Source organism: Notamacropus eugenii, chromosome 5 (genome assembly GCF_028372415.1).
Source record: "Notamacropus eugenii isolate mMacEug1 chromosome 5, mMacEug1.pri_v2, whole genome shotgun sequence".
Lineage (NCBI taxonomy): Eukaryota > Metazoa > Chordata > Mammalia > Diprotodontia > Macropodidae > Notamacropus > Notamacropus eugenii.
Genome location: NC_092876.1, coordinates 437,192,039 through 437,210,949, shown reverse-complemented (window position 1 = coordinate 437,210,949; position 18,911 = coordinate 437,192,039). Strand labels below are relative to the sequence as shown.

The following is an 18,911-nucleotide window of genomic DNA, read 5'->3' as shown; positions in this document are numbered from 1 at the left end:
ATACTTTGTAGTTTCAAATACAGCCCTCTTTTCTTTCATACATATGGACATGTCCATTTTTGTAGGATCTTGTCAAGAACAGAAAAATAAAACATTATAAATTAAAATTAAACGATACCTAGGTAGGAAAGAATATTACTTCTAAACAAGGCATGTTATGCCTACTTTTCAGAAGATTGAAATGTCTTCTTACCAACACACATGGCTGGTCTGCCACTCCAGGACTTGTTGTCCATGCACACAACTGTGCGTTCTCCTTTCAGCGTGTATCCTGGGGTACAATAGTACTCACATCGGGAATTGAAGTACGCACCATCTATGCATTTAAATCCTCCATTAGCTGGCATAGAAAGTATTGGGCATCGCTTTTCTGGAAGAAAAAATCAGATGTGAGTGACCTTTTGTTTTCTATCAAGTGATACCTCTTATGTCTAAGAATTCTGCCAGCATTTGCGTGACCCATTAGAACATAAGTCCAAATAACAGGCTTAGATAAACGATGATCATGAATTTTTCCCCCTTGAACTTGAACCTTTTCTAGACAAATATCATGGTGTGTCATTATCATGAACCACATTCAAATGGTAGAATGTACCTGTTTTATTTATACTCTGGCTCCTCCAGTCAAGGACAGTTGGGGATTTTTTTTTTTTTTTTTGGTTTTTGGTTTGTTTTGATTTGCTTTTTTTTTTTTTTTTTACTTTTGCACCTCAATGGTTTTTAACAAAATTCCCCAGTTCCTTACCATATACACAGAGAAAGATGAATGAATAAGTAAGCACCCAAAGGTCAGAAGTCACAAGGGACCCAAAAAGGGATAAATGACTCACGTTTACACAGAACCTTGTCTGACCACCTTTTGTTTGGCTGGCAAGTCAGCTGGGAAGAGCCATGCAGCTCATAGCCCTTGCGACATCGAACCTCACACCTTGTCCCCAAGACGTTTTTGTAGTATCCTCCATGAGGCGCTCTGCAGTATACGTCACCATACTTGACTTTGATGGGAGAGCACCACGGAGTGTCTGGGAATACCAGAAACAAAACAGAGGAACACATGAAGAGAAGTTTCCTAAAATGTGCTGCTGCTTCACTATTACTACTGACCTCTCCCTCTGGACTCTTAAGTCTTGACTTACTGGCCAATCACTATTTGCTCCCTTCTAGACTGCCAGTTCCCAGAAGGCAGGGACTGTTTCAGTTTTTTTCTTATTTTAGTCCCAGAATCTGGCATAAATTTTTTTTAAAATTAAATTGGAAAGTAAACTATTAACAATATTTGCATGTTTTATTCTCCCCAATTATAGTGAAAGCTCTGGGAAGGCTTATATTTATGTAGTTCAACCCAAATAGTTTATATGTAAAAATTATATAAGTTGGATAGTTAAAATAGCTTAGAATAAGTAGGTGTTAAAGTCACCTAGTCCAGCCTTCTCACTTTACATATAAGGCACTTTCAGAGAGGTGAAGTCTCTTTGCCTTAGGTTACACATACAGCAAATGGCAGGGACAAGGTTCAAACCTAGCTCATAGCATCCCATGTTTAAAGCTAGAAAGAAGTAATATATTTATTTACAGATGATGAAACTGAGTCCCAGTGTGAATGATGACTCATCCAAGCTTACCTAGTAGGTATCAGAGACAGGACTTGAACTTAGGTCTTCCTGATTTCATTTCTAACACTCTATCCACTGGGTCATATTATCTCAAACTCAGGCCTCCTCCTTTTCAGTTCCAGCCCTCTTCTCTACATAATCACAATTTTGTACATGCTACATAATTCCAAGAACAGGCATTCAATAAACATTGGCTGACTGAGTGACTTTGGGTTTACTTTCAACATATCCAAACATCCTTTGAAAAAAGACTGTTGTAAATAAAAGATTCCGTTTTCATTTCGTGCCATCAAGTCATTTGGCCTAACTTCTTTCAGGTCATTATTGCTAGAGGAAGGCTGCCATGATTATAAGTTCCCTCTGGGATCTTACACCATGTGAGCCTACACAGAGAGCTGCAGCCAAAGCCTGCTCCCCAAACTTCACAGAACCAGGGATTTAGGACTAAAAGGGGAAGAATCTAGTATGCAGTAATCGCCTAGTTCAACTCCCCCCCTTTTTAAAAAGGAGAAAAGGAACGCCCTGAGAAGCCATGAATTGTCCAATACCACCCTGATATTAACTCACAGACCAGAAAGGTCACTGACAAATGAATACCCAGTATTTTCCCCTTGTTTGCTGACCATACAAAACCATGTCTTTGTCCCTGTGAACTTCTCTCAAATGTGGACAGGAGAAGGGAAGGGAGAAAACAAAACAAAGCAATGTTAGATGTGAGATGGAAAATCCCTCGTTGGGGAATGCACTGCTTCCAAATGATTTAGCTACCAGGGTAGAGGCCAAACAGCTCATATAAACCTGCTGACCTTCGCCTTCATTGTTCCATTTCAGCACTGATGTCTAGCTCATACCTGAGCTTTCTAAGGTGTGGAGTAACGGTGCCACCATGTGGACAGAGAGTGTGTAGAGAACCAGTTTTCATTCAGGAATATCCAGAGGATTGGCTTTAACACACCTGCTCAGCAAGAGAAACCAACAACCTCCCGATCATGTGTAATATATCCTTTAGTGCCTTATGATTCCCCTTGGCAAACATAAGAACCCCATGTTATGCAGCAAGTAATTATTCCTGTGTCCCATAGTCAAGGTCAATGATGAGTAATTGGATGTCCCAAGTGGGGATGACAATTTCAGCACTTCAAGATTTAGAGTTAAGAGTTAGATTAAGGAAGACTATGTATGAGCTTATACACACAGGATGGGTCCCCCTCTCTGTGTCCACAGTCCCATACAAGGAGACTTTTGTACCATATGAGAAGCAGGTGAAAAAATTAAGGATACTTAGCCTGAACATGAGAACACTTCCAGGGAATGTAAAAGTTTTCTTCCAGTATTTGAAGGGCTCTTATATGTAAGAGAGATAAGATTAACTCTGTTTAGCCCCAGAAGGTCTAACTAGGAGCCATGGGTAGAAGTTGCATAAAGGAAAACTTTTGTTTGATTTTAAAACTTCCAAATAATCAGAGTTATTCAAAAATGAAACAGATGGAAGGTAGTGTATTTTCTTCCTGAAAGAACTCAAGTAAATTCAGGATGACCTTGAGTATTTTGGAAGGGACTTTTTTTTTTTTAGGTATGGACTAAGATTAGAGGGCCAGTAAGTCAATTCTAACTCAAATTCTGTTTCCAAAGTTTCACTCTGTATCCCTCTAAAGGTTAAATGTAAAATATATATGCATTTATGCATATATGTGTGTATATCTGCATGTATATATATACACATACAAATTTAAATTATACCAGGGATGGAATTTATAAGAAGCAACATGGCGTGGTAGAAAGATGCCTAGCCTTGGAATTAGGAAGGCCTCAGTTCGAGTCCTCAGCTTCTGCTATACTGTAGATGTATGATCAGGTCTCTTTACCTCTCTGTGCCCTAGAAACTAAGATTATAAATTACACCAAGTTTCTGAGTTGCATCAGCTGAGGGTGTTTCCATACCAAGAATTCCCTCTATTGATGAAATCTGGACCCAAGGCAAAGTATAGCATAAATGGGCTCTTTCTTTGCTATAAATCTCAGTAGACAAGTGTCTGATTACACCAGAGATCCTAAGAGCTCTTTATAAATGCCTTGATCAGGTTTAAGTTCACATTCTAGGACCCAGATGAACTTGAATGCAGACTAGACCATGTGCTAAGTGCACTGGTGAAAGGTGCAGACTAACCACACTGGGAGGTTCCAGAAAAGAAAAGTCATTTCCAGATCACCAGCTGAGCTGGGCATGCTAAGCAAAGACTCAAACTTTCCTCTGGAGGACCCAAAGAAACACTGAAGAAAAGATCTACCCATCTTCCCTTTGCTCATTTATTCCTTCCAATGGCTTCTAATGGATCAAATAAGAAAATATTTGCAAAAGCATTGAGCACACTACCTGGCACATTGCAGGCTCCATATAAATGCCTATTCCCTTTTTTTCCTGACCCTCCAGACTGAATAAATCAACTTTTATATTCTGACTTCTCCCCTTCTACAAAGAATCTTTAAAGGAAAGATTAAAATGTGCTATAAACCTGGTCATTGCAGGCAGGATCAACAGTTTGCTCCCTATTTTTAATTCATGTTACACTTTATACACTTCTGCTAAACTACATATAAAACTTTTCAGAAGATAAACGTGCCTAGTACGGTGTCCTACCCTTACCCAGACATACAAGCCCAGAGATCTTGATGCAGTTTGAACTTAGCAGCTGTCACACTTTTGGACGTACCTCCAGTCTCTCCTAGTGTTGATGGCAGCATAACATCCAAATGCTAAGCTGCTTTTTAACATGCGTGAGTAAACCTCTGTATTCTTTTACTGCTCAAACCTCAGCTGTCATCAGACTGACTTACTTTTCATAAGGCAAATGTTTGAGATGATCTTTTTTCAAGTTACCAGCATTGCAATGACAGTAATTAATATTTCAACTAAATGATTTGAACTCAATTTCTCAGACATAAGCCCTGGGATAAAGTGAGCTGAGAGTGTATTTATACACAGGTTAGAAGGACTTTCTTTTAAACAGACATATCAATCAAGGATAAAGTTAGAAAAATTCCTAATACATCCATATGTTGTTTTTTTCTTTGTTATTTTATGAGAAATGGGCAAATGAGAAAAATAGAAGCTCGTTATATAGAGACAAATACACATAGATACATATGTGTATGTATATGCATAGGTGTATATGCATATAAATACATATCTACACATATGTATATAGCTATGCATATATTTATGTGTGTGTATGTATACATACATGTATGTATATAAAATACAGGGTGGTTTGGGGGTTAGTATTCATTTGGATCAGTCTCCTATACTTTCTGTATCTCTAGTTCTGTACCATACGATTTAATGTTCAGATTAATACACTGAGACTCTTAATCATGGAGGAAAGATTCAATTATTTTCACCACATTGTATTTACTAACCACACAACTTGTGCACTAATGTATTTTAAGTTTTCAACAACAAAGGTTCCAAAACCATAAAAAAGTTTTGTTTTTAATGCTTAGTTAATTAACAATAGTTCTAATAAGAACCACAAAAAAAAGGTTTTGGCTTTGGCTTCTTGGTTAATTAGGAGATGCAGTTAACCAGAACAGTCCATCTCACCTCCAGGCTTTCTGGATTCCCAGTGTTTTCCTGGATTACCCCAAAGCCAATCTACCGCATTAAATCTGGCATACATAGATATTTAAACTTTTACTTGTTTTTATTCATTTAAAATTGTATTTATATTTAAAAGTCACAACTTTATGAAGGGAATAATATAAGAAAGCAGTTTTGCATTGTTTTGTATCCGATTTTAACTTTATTTGCTTTAAGGAGTTTCCAGCGAGGAAAATCTCTTTACTGATGAGGACAGGCAAAAATTCTCTAACTTTAATTGAGAGTTGCTAGAAGCACTGAATGGTTAAGTGACTTACAGACAGATGGGGCAGAAACAAGATTTGAACCCAGGTTTTCCTGACTCTCCAGCTCTCTATATCCACCATGCCATACTTCTTCCCACAGTTATTTGATTTTTTCCCCCCAAATGCATTTCAATCTATCAGAAATCTTGTAAAGCTCTGTCTTGTGAGGTTTTACTTGTTTTGGAGCTAGCATGATTTACTTTAATATCCCCAAGATGTTAGATTTAGCAGAACAGTGTAATACACTGTCCTCTTGCCAAAATGCAGACAGGTTCCTTCGGAAAAATGCCATGGTGGAACTTGGTTAACTAATTTTCCTCCAATTATTCTCACAGGAGAGGAGCCAGATTTCAGAATGTAAACACATACATTCTGTCTTTGTCCCACATCTCCCTGAAATTTTAAAAAACAAAACATCAAGCACTGCCTGCTATCAAGAACACTTACCTGGTCCTGGTGGTAAGAGAAGAAGGGCTGAGTTGGAATTCCCTGAACTGGTTCTCTAATTTGAGGATAGTGTGGTTATTTACCAAGCTATATTTTTCCCTAGGTAGTACACTTAATTCCACATTTCAGGGATTAAAATGGAACACAAACTCCTTAAGGGCAAGAACTGTTTCACTTTAGACTCTGTAACCCCAAAGCCTAGCACAGTGCCTGGCATACAGCAGGTGCATCATAATTGCTTGTTGGTTGGTTGACTGATCATTGATAAACCAGTATTCTCAACCAGTTTATGAAAATCAAGTTTCCTTATTCCCAGTGCCTTTGCCACATCACTTCCAGATTCCATTTCCCCTGGCTTAGGAATTGTTGACCATTCCTAGTGGAACGTAGGAATTGGGGAAAGACACCCCTCAGCTTGATTTTCATTTCCAGAAGCCATAGAACATCCCAAATAGGAATAAGAGTAATACAGAAGAAGCTCACTTAGGAGAATAAAATGACCAGCAGGTGAGGAAATACTTTCATATTCTCCTCTGCTCTCCCTTGTGCCTGTGTATCACCAGAGCTTTAAGCATGCCCTGTGGTCACTTTATTTCCATCTGCTCAGAAGGGATGAGAGAACATTTCTGGCATCAGCAGAACTACGTTAGCATACAAGCAAAGCATTCACCTTTCTGTATAGGGTATGAAAACACATCTTCATCATCTTCTAGCGGTGAGTATCCCGAACCTACAATAAAACAAAGAAGAAGGAGGAAAACTACGAGATGAAAAGCCATATGTTATATATTTACATATATACATATATTCCATTCTGAAAGCAATGCTTTGGCATCATTCATGCAAGGAATATTAGAATGCAGAGCCAGGAGCCAAAGCTTCAGTGGCCATTCCTTAAGTCATGGTGGCCACTTAGAGTGAGCTCTGTCATGCTGGATGTCTAACAGAGCCCCATCTGAATGAGATTCAAGCTGCTCCTCAGTGACCACATGCCAACTGCATTTCTGGATTCGGTAGGGAAAAAGACAGGGAGAGAGGGGTCTGTTCGAAGATGATGCCAATATATGCAGTCTACATGCCAATGAAATGCAGTCAAATGTTTCCCAGCCAACCCACTGCTCCTCTACAATTAAAAGAAACCTCCAGGAACAGTGGGTGCTTATGTTACCTGAAAATTGGCATATCCCATGAAATGAGTTTGGGTGGAGGAAAGAAAAAAGGAATCAAATTTCTTAGCTTGAATGTCAAAAGACATTGAAAATAAGCTACACTGCTGTATGCAGCAATTTAGAGAACCTAAAAGAGATTTTCTAAATTCTTTTATATATATATATATATATATATATATATATATATATATATATATATATATATATATATATATATACACATATATATATTTATGTGTGTCTATATAAATATATGTATGTGTGCATATGTGTGTATTTTTCATACATATGGAACTTTTTATGTACATACATATAGGCATATAAAGTTTCATATATATACATATATGCACACAGAACTTTTTTTTACCTTCTGACAGGGAAATTCTCAGTAAGAGCGCTTGATAAATTTTGCAAACTCAATATTATGGGGGGGGGGTGCCAATGGAGAGAAAGTATTTACCTCCTTCCTTTTTCTTTTCTTTTCTCTCATTCATGTTTGTTTGTTTTTACAGAACAACTAATTTGTAATATGGGATTGTATCCTTTGGAAAACATTTGAAGTAAGCTCCAGGAAGTGGAGGACTCTTAATCCTCAGAGCTGCTATAGATCCCTAATTTCACACAGCTCATCCTCCTTACATGGGTGAACTCCACCCTCCAGTTTTCATATACTAGTGTTTGTCTTGTCCAAGTTATGGTCATTACTAGCCACAAGAAATGCCTTCCACTGGAGGTGACTGAAAGTATACCATGTAAGATGATTCCTTAACAGTATGGTTATTGAACCTCTTTCTGGGTCTCAGGGATGAGCCTTCTGGTTCATCTTCTCCACACTTCTGCTTTAGATGAGAGAGGAAAAGGTTGCTAGAGAGAGAGAGAGAGAGAGAGAGAGAGAGAGAGAGAGAGAGAGAGAGAGAGAGAGAGAGAGTCATAGAAGATGAGTAGGAATTATGTGTGTTCATCCTTCATTGCTGAAGAAGACCATGCCATCAGAGAAATGATGACATGACTTGCACTTGACTTTGTTTTGAGTGAGGGAGGGCTGTGCAGGTCACCAGCCTCATTTTCCAGAGTCATCTGAATCCAGTGACCAGATATTTCTCAAGATGACTGGAGATGACCCAGGATGCAAAAATTGGGGTTAAGTGACTTGCCCAAGGTCACACAGCTAGTGAGTGTCAAGCATCTGAGGTGAGATTTGAACTCAGGTCCTCCTGACTCCTGCACTGGTACTCTATCCACTGCACCACCTAGTTGCTCCCTCAGTAGAAATTGTATGTTTCCCTTGTAGGGACAGGAAGGAATAAGGCAATCCCCAGTCCTAAGTTGTCTTCCCATGGCTCTCATCTTTTCCAATTGACCCAGCCACCTCAAACTAAAGATGGATAGAGATTTCCAAGTGTTCATTATGCCACATTAGAAAATGAACAAGCATCTCAAGGAAGTCCAGTAAGTCATCATCATAGGGAAAACTCTACGGAAGACTAAAAATTGTTCAGAATTTCATCCTTTCCAACACACATTATCTTAGGAGCTAAATCTATACACCTGAACCTATGAAGCTAACTTACAAATCCTAAGCCAGAAACCTATGTGGTAAATGTAAGCCCTTATAAACACTGCTGCTGTTTAGTTGTTTTCAGTCATATCCAATTGTACATGACTCTTTTGAGGGTTTTCTTGGCAAAGATGCCCTTTCTCTCCAGCTCATTTTACAGATGAGGAAACTGAGGCAAACAGGGTTAAGTGACTTGTCTGGGGTCACAAATCTAATGTCTGGGGTCAAATCTGAACTCAGGACTTCTGACTCCTGGTACTGTATTCTATCCACTGTTCCACCTAGCTGCCTCTCTCATAAACATACAGTCTATAAAAGCAAAGAGAGATATTCTTGATCCATCTCTGGAAATAAACAGAGAGAACATCTCTAACCATTTAGGAGTCAACTTAGAGTGTATAAGTTATTTTAATAACAATAATAATAGTAACTGTCAACACAGTCATATAGCACTTTGAGATTTTAAAAGGAATATATATGTATATAACATATATTATACATATGTGTATATATATACACACATATATTAAATCTATTTTTATTCTCACAATGCTGGGAAGTAGGTACCATCCTTATTTTACAGATGAGGAAGCTGAGGCAAACAGTAGCTAAGTGACTTGCTTAGGGTCACACAGATAATAAGTTTGAGGCCAGATATGAACTCAGGTCTTCATGACTCCAAGTCCCATACTGTATCTGTGACACTATGACTGCAGTAATGGAAATTCCAATTCACTTTTCAGACAACAGGAATCCCGTTCACTCCCATTGTTCAGCCGCAGAGCAGATAACCACTGGGTACATAGCCTTACTCTGTTGGATATCTGTTTTTAAAAATCAAAATCAACAAAGATAAAAAAGACAAGTTGTCTGATTCAAATTTTCATAGAATCTAATTCTCCATTCGCTAGAAAAGACCCATAACCCAGTATGTTTTCTTCCCAGGAATTCATGCTGACCTAAGAAGAGAAACTTGTGAGGAAAGAATGTAGCATTTTAAAGTTTGGGTTGTACCTCTCTCCGGATCTACTCCGCACATGTTCACAAGTAGATCTCCCTGGCTTCCATAAAAATGAATTTTTCACATAACCATATTGAGACTTCAGTACATTTGCCTCCTAGTGGCATCAAGGGTAAAAGATGTTACAACACAAGCTCTGTACAAGTTCCTTCTTAAAAGGCCAGATTGTTTGCTCAAAGAAAGAAAAACTGAGACAGAGTTAGCAAAGTTAAATAGTCAACAGAGTGCTCGCCACAAATTAAAAACCATATGAGTCCAACAAATGGTACGAGCGGTCATCGTCACTTTGGCACCAAGATTTTTTATTCTACCTGGAGAAATGAACAGAGCCTTTCCTTTCCCACAAATGTCCCCTCCACCATCTCATTAATTTGCACATTATTTAAGCAGAATTCAGTTAAAAGTTTCAGGATGTCTGAATCTAGAATCTAGTCTGCGCTTGGCCCACAGATACCTTTATTAACTAATCAAAGGTACAAAGGTACTGTGAAATGATCAGTAAGGCCATCCCAATCCAAGTTGGAGAACCCTGGCAGTGGAACTCTGGCTCCATCGGTCAGCATTTATATTGGTGGATTTTTTTTTCACTTGTGTGTTTATTTAATTGAAATACCCTGAACTACAGTCTCAATGAACTTTGGGAGAAATGTCAAACAAAGCTAAAGTTATTTCTAATGTACAGTGTGTCTAACACATGATAAACATTTATAACATCCTTGTTGACTTGATTTGGTAACTTTAGGTATGAAAAATATACCCAGAAGGAAAAAGAAAAGTCCTTTCCTCAAAATTCCCCATAGATAGTAGGAAGTTTCAAAAATCTGAGTTTTGTCTTTCTCTTGAGATTTTACATTACTTATCTAGACTCTTCAGTTAACAACTATCCCAGTACTCTCTTAAATTGATAATTATCTTTTTATATGTTTCCCAAACTGGTTTGTAAGCTCCCTGAAGGAAAAGATAGAATTTATTCTCCCCCTGGAAGTCCAGCACACTAGTCTATTTATAAGAGGCTCTCACTACTTATTTGTGGATAATGCTACTATAACACAATAGGAGAGAAAGTATCAGATACACATAGTTGATGGATGTAATACCCAGAACTACAGCTAGCAGTTATGGCACCTAGAAGCAGCAAAGGTGTTTTCAAATTAGTTTTGAAATTTATGATGTGAAAATAATGCAAAAAAGAAATTTGAAAAATTCCACTTATTGGGAGGGGAGAACATGAGAAACTCTCTCCACGGTGGTTGAGGGCAATAGAAACCCTAGGTCACCACCCCTGCTAGCGAGAGACCTCAAGATGCAGCAAGACCCTAGATAAGGAGAAGACCAGTACCAAGTAAGGGAACAGGGCAAAACATTCCTGGGAGGACAGGAAGTATGCTGTCTAATAAGCTCCTATTTTATACTAATTATTCTTGCTAACTAGGGGCTAAGCTCAGCTTCTATAGTACTAAAGTAATGCACCTATGTCAAAATGTTAACTTAAATTTCAGTATGGCAGAATCTTTTAAAATAATTATTTTAGTCTTGTGCCTTCTAAATTTCAGTGCCATGTAACAAAACCCTGATTGTTCTGTCTTAGTTATGGCTCCGATAACGCCTTTAATTAAATGGCTGCAAATCACCACAGTGAAAGAAAATCAGTCAAATTGCTTGCAGCTGCACATCAGTGAGAGGCGGAAGGACTTAACTTGGTGATGACCGAGCGATGGCAGCAGTTACTTTTTAACAAAAATGTTTCCTCATCCTTGTGCTTTGATTCCTTCTCCATTTCTCATAAGTTTAAAAGCAGGCTAGTTTTCTGAACACCTCTGCCAGTCACATATTACTTCTGGTAACCTTTGAGTTTTAACAAAATCTTTTATCTTTTTAACATAATATTTTATCTTTGAGTATTAACACAAATATGATAGGAGACCAAGTATGTATAAATCAAACACGGGGCTTTGAGGCCATAGATAAGCAAACAAAACCAAAAAACAGCCTTTTCAACAGAGCATGATTTTAATAAAATAGAAAACTTTAGGATGATATGTGTGTGTGTATGTGTGTATGTGTGTGCTCAACCCTATAGACAGGGGGAAAGAATAAAACCTTGATTGCCTGAAATCCATCTAACTAGAAAAATCATTAAGTAGAATTTTTTTTTCTCCCTCCAAATTTTAGGAAGAAGAGACACAAAAATAATTAAATGCTAGTCTTTTTTTTTAATTCCACAGCTTCTAGGGAATATGCAAACACTACCCATTTAGTATGAACTCCTACAGTCACAGAATGACAGTAGCTCCGAGTCAGAAAGGACATCTGGTGCAACCCCTCGAAAAGGATTCCCTTCTGTATTAGCCCAACTAGCAGTGGTCATCCAGCCTGCAGGTGAAGACACAATGCTGTAGAATAATGATTGTTGTAAAGAATGAAGACTCTGGGACACTGCAAGACCCTGAATCAACAGGAAGAGGTTTAATCATGCCCAACATGCTGTACTTCCAAAGGCAAAAAAGTGGACCAACACATTTTAGATTTTCAATGAAGAGAATTTTCAGCGCAAAGGGGTCTTTGAGTAAAACTCTGTTCCCCAGAACAGGCCATCCAAATGAATGAACTGGCTACCTGAGGCTTTATCATGGTATTTCGTTCCCCATGATGGGTGCTGTTCTATGCTCTCCTTTTCTCTACATTCTCTTTCTTAGTAGCTTCATTGGCCATCCGAATCCAGTGATGGCTCTGAAAGAGAAGTGAGGCTGGTGACCTGCACAGCCCTCCCTCACTCAAAACAAAGTCAAGTGCAAGTCATGTCATCATTTCTCTGATGGCGTGGTCTTCTTCGGCAAAGAAGGATGAACACACACACGCACAGCCTCATTAGCTCTCACAGGGTTAATTATAATTTCAATTCAAAGGATTCACAAGTCTACACAGCCATCCCTAGTCTTTATTCTAATACTTTAGTCCTACATCACCAACTGCCTCTTGGATATTTCAAACTAGAAGACCCAGAAACATCTCAAACCCAATGTATCCAGAGTACCCCTCTCTCTCCAAACCCACCCCAATGTTTAGGAAAAAAAAACATTCATGTTTCCATTGGTGGCATTTCTATTCCTCAGTCTTTGAAATTCAAAGACCTTCATGTTATCCTTGGTTCTTTGTTAGATTATAAGCTTCTTGAGGATACGGACTGTTGTTTCTACTTCCACAGCATCCCCCAAATAGGACTCCTTTTTTCTACCCACAAAACCACCACTCTAGTTATATCTCATTTGGAATATTGTAAAAAATACCTGTGATTTCTCTGCCTCAAGTCTCTCCCAACTCCAATACATTCTCCACGCAACAGTCTAAGTGATCTTCGTTGGGTACACACCTGACCATATTGCTTCCCTATGCAATAAACTCCAGGGGCTCCCTATTGCCTCTAGAATAAAATGTAAACTCCTCTGTTGGGAGCTAAAGACCATAACATGGCCCCATCCTCTCGTTCCAGCCTGGTTACATGGGACTCCTCTTCTCAAACTCTACAATCCAGCCAAACTGGCCTTCTCACTATTCCCCATCCATGGCATTCCATTACCTGTCTCTATACCTTTGCATTTGCCATGAGTGCAAAGTACTTCTATTTTATCTCTGCCTCAAAGCATAGCAAAAGCACCACCTTGTCTCCATTCCCACTCCTCACTTGCCAATTCTCCTTTACGTGTTATCTTCTCCCTTGAGGAAAGAGACTATCCTTCTTGCTTGTATCTGAATCCCCAACACAGCACAGTGCTAGGCACACAGTAAGGGTTTAATAAATATTCTGCCCATCTATCTGATCACACCAACAGCAAATGGCTTCCCTCCCTAATTATCTTGTATTTAAATGTTTGTACTTCTTCTGTGCATATTTATGTGCTTATTCATGCGGAAGTTTTCCCCCTCGATTGAATAGAAGCTCCATGAGAGAAGGAATGATTTCATTTCATCTAGCTGCAGGATTGTAGATGAGAACTGAGGGATTGAAGCAAAGTGGAGGAATAATGGGAAGCAATGTAGAAAGTCGTCTCCACCAAACAGATCTAGAATATGCCCCAGACCAGTTCCCGATGGGGAATTGCATAAAATGTCATAGGGGATTATTTGTCCAGTCCCAGTCAGCATAGAGAGGCAGACAGGTCTGTGGACACTGTGGATGAGGAGCACCCCAAAACGCCACACCAGGTAAAAAAAGCCTCAGACTCATACCAGGGCAGTCACTACAGGGACAGGTGCCAAATGGCAGCTGTACCCCTAAATATCCAGTTCAGGGTCACAAATACAGGGCAGACTGAGGAGGGCCAGGGAGGTATACTGAGAAAAGAGGAAGTTCAGAAACAAAAAAGCAACAGTGTGGTCCAGACCCCTGGAGTAGACAGTGGCCTCAGTTCCAACATCTAGCCCTACCTGCAGAGGAATAATTAGGACAGGAATCCCAAACCAAAGCTGAAGTCTGTACCACTGAACCAACAAAGTTTTCCAGTTGGCTGATAAGCGCTGAGTTCAGCAGCTTTCTACTGTTTCTCAGAGCCAAATCTGGGTCAAGAATTTACAGATTACAGATATCTGGATTGAGGGGGATTAAGGGAAGGGAAAGTGATATAATCACACTTTGCCTTTGATTGTGGATCACCTTGGGAGCACTGAAAGTTTATAGATTCCCCAGCCTGTCCCTGAGATCCTGGAATAACAATAAGTCTGAAGTCAAGAAACAGGCTGGAAGAATGAGCAAGAAAAAAAAAAAGAATCCCACCGTAAAGAGCTATGATACCGTCAAGGAAGCTAAAGACACAAATGCAGAAAAGAATGACTAAAAGGTCTACAAAGTCTCAAAGTATAGCACAGCTTAGGCACAAGTTCAACTCGAATTCTTGGAAGAGAAGAAGCAACAATTTTTAAAAGAGTTTAAAATGTTTTTATAAATGGAAGGGGAGCACTTGAGGAGGAAGGGAAAGAAATGAGAGCCATAGAAAAAAATAATTGGAAAGGGAATTAACAGCTTGGCATAAGAGGTACAAAACCTTGTGCAAGCAAAAAAATTCCCTGAAAATTAGAACGGGCCACATAAAAGCCAATGATTGCATGAGATAATAAGAAATAGCAAAACAAAGTCATAAGACTGAAAAAGTAACCGACCTAGGAAACAAGTCAAGGGAAAAAAAAAAACTGAAGAATCATTGGACTTTTTGAATGCCATGAAAGAACAACAAAAAGAGTAGGCATAATATTGCAAGAAATCTTAAAAATAAAACTGCTCAGATCTCTTAGAAACAGAGGGTAAATTAGAAAGAGAAAGAACCCACCAATTACTTCCTGAAAGAAATCACAAAATTAAAACTTCCAGAAATATCACAGCCAAAATCCAGAGCTTCCAGGTCAAAGAAAATTTCTTCAAGCAGCCAGAAAGAAAGAATTCAAGCCCTGAGGAGCCACAGTCAGGATTACACACAATTTAGCAGTCACCAGTATAAAGAAGCAGAGAACTGGGGATATGATATTTCAGAAAACAAATGGTACAGGCTTACATCCAAGGATAACTTGCCCAGGAAAAGTGAGTATATTGCTACACGAGGGGAAAATGGATTTTTAACGAAATAAAAACCATCAAGCATTCCTGATGAAAAATCAGAGTTGTACAAAACTTTGAAGTTCAATCACAAGAGAGATAAGAAATCTAAAAACACTAAACATGAATAAACAATGACAAAGGACTAAATAAGAATAAATCACTTACATTTGAAAATGAGGAAATGATACATGTGTCTCCTCTGAACCCCTCTCATCATCAAGGGTCTGTCTAATTAGACAGAGACCTGGGAGTGGCTCTGTGATGTCTTGGTGTTAAGAGAAGAATGGAAAACAATGAGGAAGAGGATTATACTGGGGAAGAGAGAGAAAGGAAGGTTAGGAAAAATTGTCTCCAAAAATAATCAGGGGAAACAAGGAGATTTATACAAATAAGGAGGAAGAGTTGAAACTTGACACAAGAAGAAATGCTTCAACTTAGCAGGCATTAATTAAGTGCTTCCGTGTGCAGAAGTGTTGTACCAGATGCTACAGAAAGGAGTCATAAAGTTTAGTTAGCATATTGTCCCCATGTTTTGGGAGCTTAGTCTTATGGGGGTGGGGATGGGGGAGGTATGACATCAACAACAAAAATACAAAATATTACATAATAAATATATGAGAGAAGTAAAAGTGCTTGAAAAGAAGGCTTAGTGGTGGGGATGTCAAGTCAACAAGCATTTATTAAGTATCTATTGTGTGCCATGCATCGTGCTAAGAACTGGGGATGCAAAGAAAGACAAACACGTCCCTGCCTCCAAGGAGTTCACAAATGACAACAACATAGAAACAACTATTCACTCACAAGATACATAAAGGATAAATTGGAGGTAATTCCTGAGGGAAAGCACTGGCATTCAGGGAGGTCTAAAAGAGTGTCATTTGAGTTGAGCTTTGAAGAATGGATGGACAGGATTTCAATAGGCACAGAGGAGAGGGAAAGCATTCTAGAAGAAAGGAATCGTGTCAGCAAAGGCATGGAGAGCAGAAAGTACAATGATGTTTCAGAAATGTCAGTAGTCCAGTTTGGATCATAAAGAATATGGAAGTGGTAGAGATAACAGGAAAACAATAACCAGTATTTACATAGGGCTTTCAGGTTTTCCAAGCACTCTTTGGAAATACAATTTTATTTCATTTTCACAACATAGGGACATAAGTACTATTATTCTCATTTTACATGTGAGGAAATGAGGTAGGAGAAGATTAAGTGATTTGCTCAGTCATGTAGCTAGTAAGCAACTGAGCTCAGATTTTAACTCAAGTTTTCCTGACCCCACATCTAGTGCTCTAGAATAATAGCTAACATTTACATAGTCTTTATTATATGCCAAGCACTGTTCTAAGTGATTTACAATCATTATCTCATTTGATCCTCACAGTCATCTTGATCTATATTTTGCTATCAGAACCAGATGATGTTCAAGGAGAGAGTGAGGTTGGTGACTTTGCACAGCCCTGCCTCACTTAAATCCAATTCACTTGCAAGTCATGACATCACCTTCTAGAGGTTGTAGTCCCCTTATAGAATGAACAAAACAGCAATGATCCTCACAAAACAACCCTAGGAGGTGGATGTTGTTATTATCCCATTTTACAGATGATGAAACTGAGGCAAATAGCCATTAAATAACTTGCCAGTGTCATACAGCTAGTAAGTGTCTGAGGTCAAATTTCAACTCAGGACTGGCATTTCGTCCACTGCACCACCTAACTGCCGTGGATAGGTGGATAGAAAGGAGAACAATTTTTTTAGGACTGGGTAGTATATCTGTAGGCAGAAGGGAAGAAGCCAGTGGAGAATAAAGCTTTAGATTTACATTAAAAAGAAGGGATGACTGAAAGAACAAGATTCTAGAGGAGGTGAGAGCAAATGAAAGGCAAGACTGAGGGATTAACATCAGCTAGTGTAGGAGCAGTTCCTTCCTGTGGGACCAGAAGGAAGGAAAACCACAAATAATGACACAGAAATGTTGAGGGAAAGATGAAGGGAGTCAAGGAAGCTGAAGTAACATGCCCTTCATCGTCTCAGCAAAATCAGAAGTTAAGTCGACAATTTTAAGTGTGGCAGATATCAAGTCCCATTCATTCCTGTTGTATGCCACGCATTGTGCTAAGAACTAGGGATGCAAAGAAGGACAAAAGCAGTTAGTTTCTGCCTTCCAGGAATGCACACTAAAGATCTCCTCAGCTAGACTGTAACCCCTTCCCCTTCAGGCGCAGGGATCACACCTTCATTACTAATGAAGCATTTTAACAACAGAAGACTCTCCATAAAAATGTGATTAACTGAAAGATCTCTGTATAACTGGGCTGCCTCAATAAGTCCCACTAGTATCTCAGAACGAAACCCTGCTCTTGGTAAAGGCAGCACTTAAGCAAGGACTGTGGTTATAATTCAAAGAGAAACCCAAAGGGAGATAAGAGCTGGGTCTTGGCAGTTGACCGACCCTGTCATTGTGCTCTTTTCTTTCCAACTGAACCACAGAATTCAGGGAAGAGAAAAACTGAAAAAAGTAACACAACAAAATCATGTAGCAAAAATAGTAGTGGGTAAGCCTTTAATTACATATCTGTAGAACGACATTTTAATGTAGTAGATTACAAGTCTGGAAGAACAAGTAACAGTGAATGAAACCCTACCTCCTGGAGACAGTCCCAACGGTAGCATCACTACATTGTCAGCTATTATATCTGAGAAATTACAGACTGCCTGCTGACTTGGGACCCTAAGGCAAGATGGTGCAGTGGGAAGAACATGGGATCGGGTGCCGTCAGAAGTCCTGGGCTTACATCCTGGCCCTGCTCTCACTGAGACAATTCCCTTAACCTCCAGGTTAACATCTAACACTCAGTTCCACAGACTCCCAAAATTGGAAGTGATTCAGAGACCAACTAGTACAAATCTTGCCTAAAGAATTCCTTCTAAAGTTTACCAAACAAATGGACGAACAGCTTTTGTTTAGAGATATCCAGTGAGGAGGAAGCCACTATTTCCTGGGGGACCCCATTCCACTACCAGGCAACTCTAATAATTAATAATTAACTCTAATAATTAAGGGTGTGTGTGTATGTGTGTGAGTGTGTGTGTGTTTCTTTTGTAAGAATTATATGGCCTAATACTTAAGCTACGGAAGAATAAAAGAAAGATTTATAGACCAAGATAATGAAACTTATTCAAACTTTATTCAATAAGAACCTAGCAAAAAATCTACTAAAACATATAAAAAATCATGACCAACTGGGATTTATACCAGGAATGCAAGGATGGTTCAGTATTTTAAAAATTAGCATCATTGATCATATGAAAACTAAAAACACATCAAACAGGATGATTATGTCAATAGATGCAGAAAACTCCTTTGATAAAGTAAAACACTCAAATATGCTAAAAAAAAATCCATCAAAGCATAAACATAGGACTATTTTTAATATCATAAAGAAAACATATCTAAAATCGAAATCTAGCAACCGGTAGACTATATGCAATGGGTAAAACACAAGAAGTTTCCTAGTACATACAGGGGTAAAGCAAGGACTTTCCTTCCCTCATTGTTATTTGATGTAAGTCTAAAAATGCTGGTGATGAAAATAAGAGAAAGAAATGAAAGGCATAA

The 18,911-nt window shown here is 38.8% G+C and overlaps 1 protein-coding gene across 2 annotated transcripts in view; it reads right to left on the bottom strand.

The window, feature by feature from the left end:
* SRPX (sushi repeat containing protein X-linked) overlaps window positions 1–18,911 on the bottom strand; it is a 103,664-nt gene that overhangs the window by 33,302 nt on the left and 51,451 nt on the right. Inside the window, exons 2-4 of one of the 2 annotated variants that reach the window (XM_072615170.1) lie at window positions 6,634–6,693; window positions 831–1,022; window positions 194–370 (exon numbers count right to left, since the gene is read on the bottom strand). In XM_072615170.1, the coding sequence (XP_072471271.1) occupies window positions 194–370; window positions 831–1,022; window positions 6,634–6,693 (429 nt within the window). The remainder of the gene's footprint in view (window positions 1–193; window positions 371–830; window positions 1,023–6,633; window positions 6,694–18,911) is intronic. The other variant, XM_072615171.1, reaches the window with a different exon arrangement.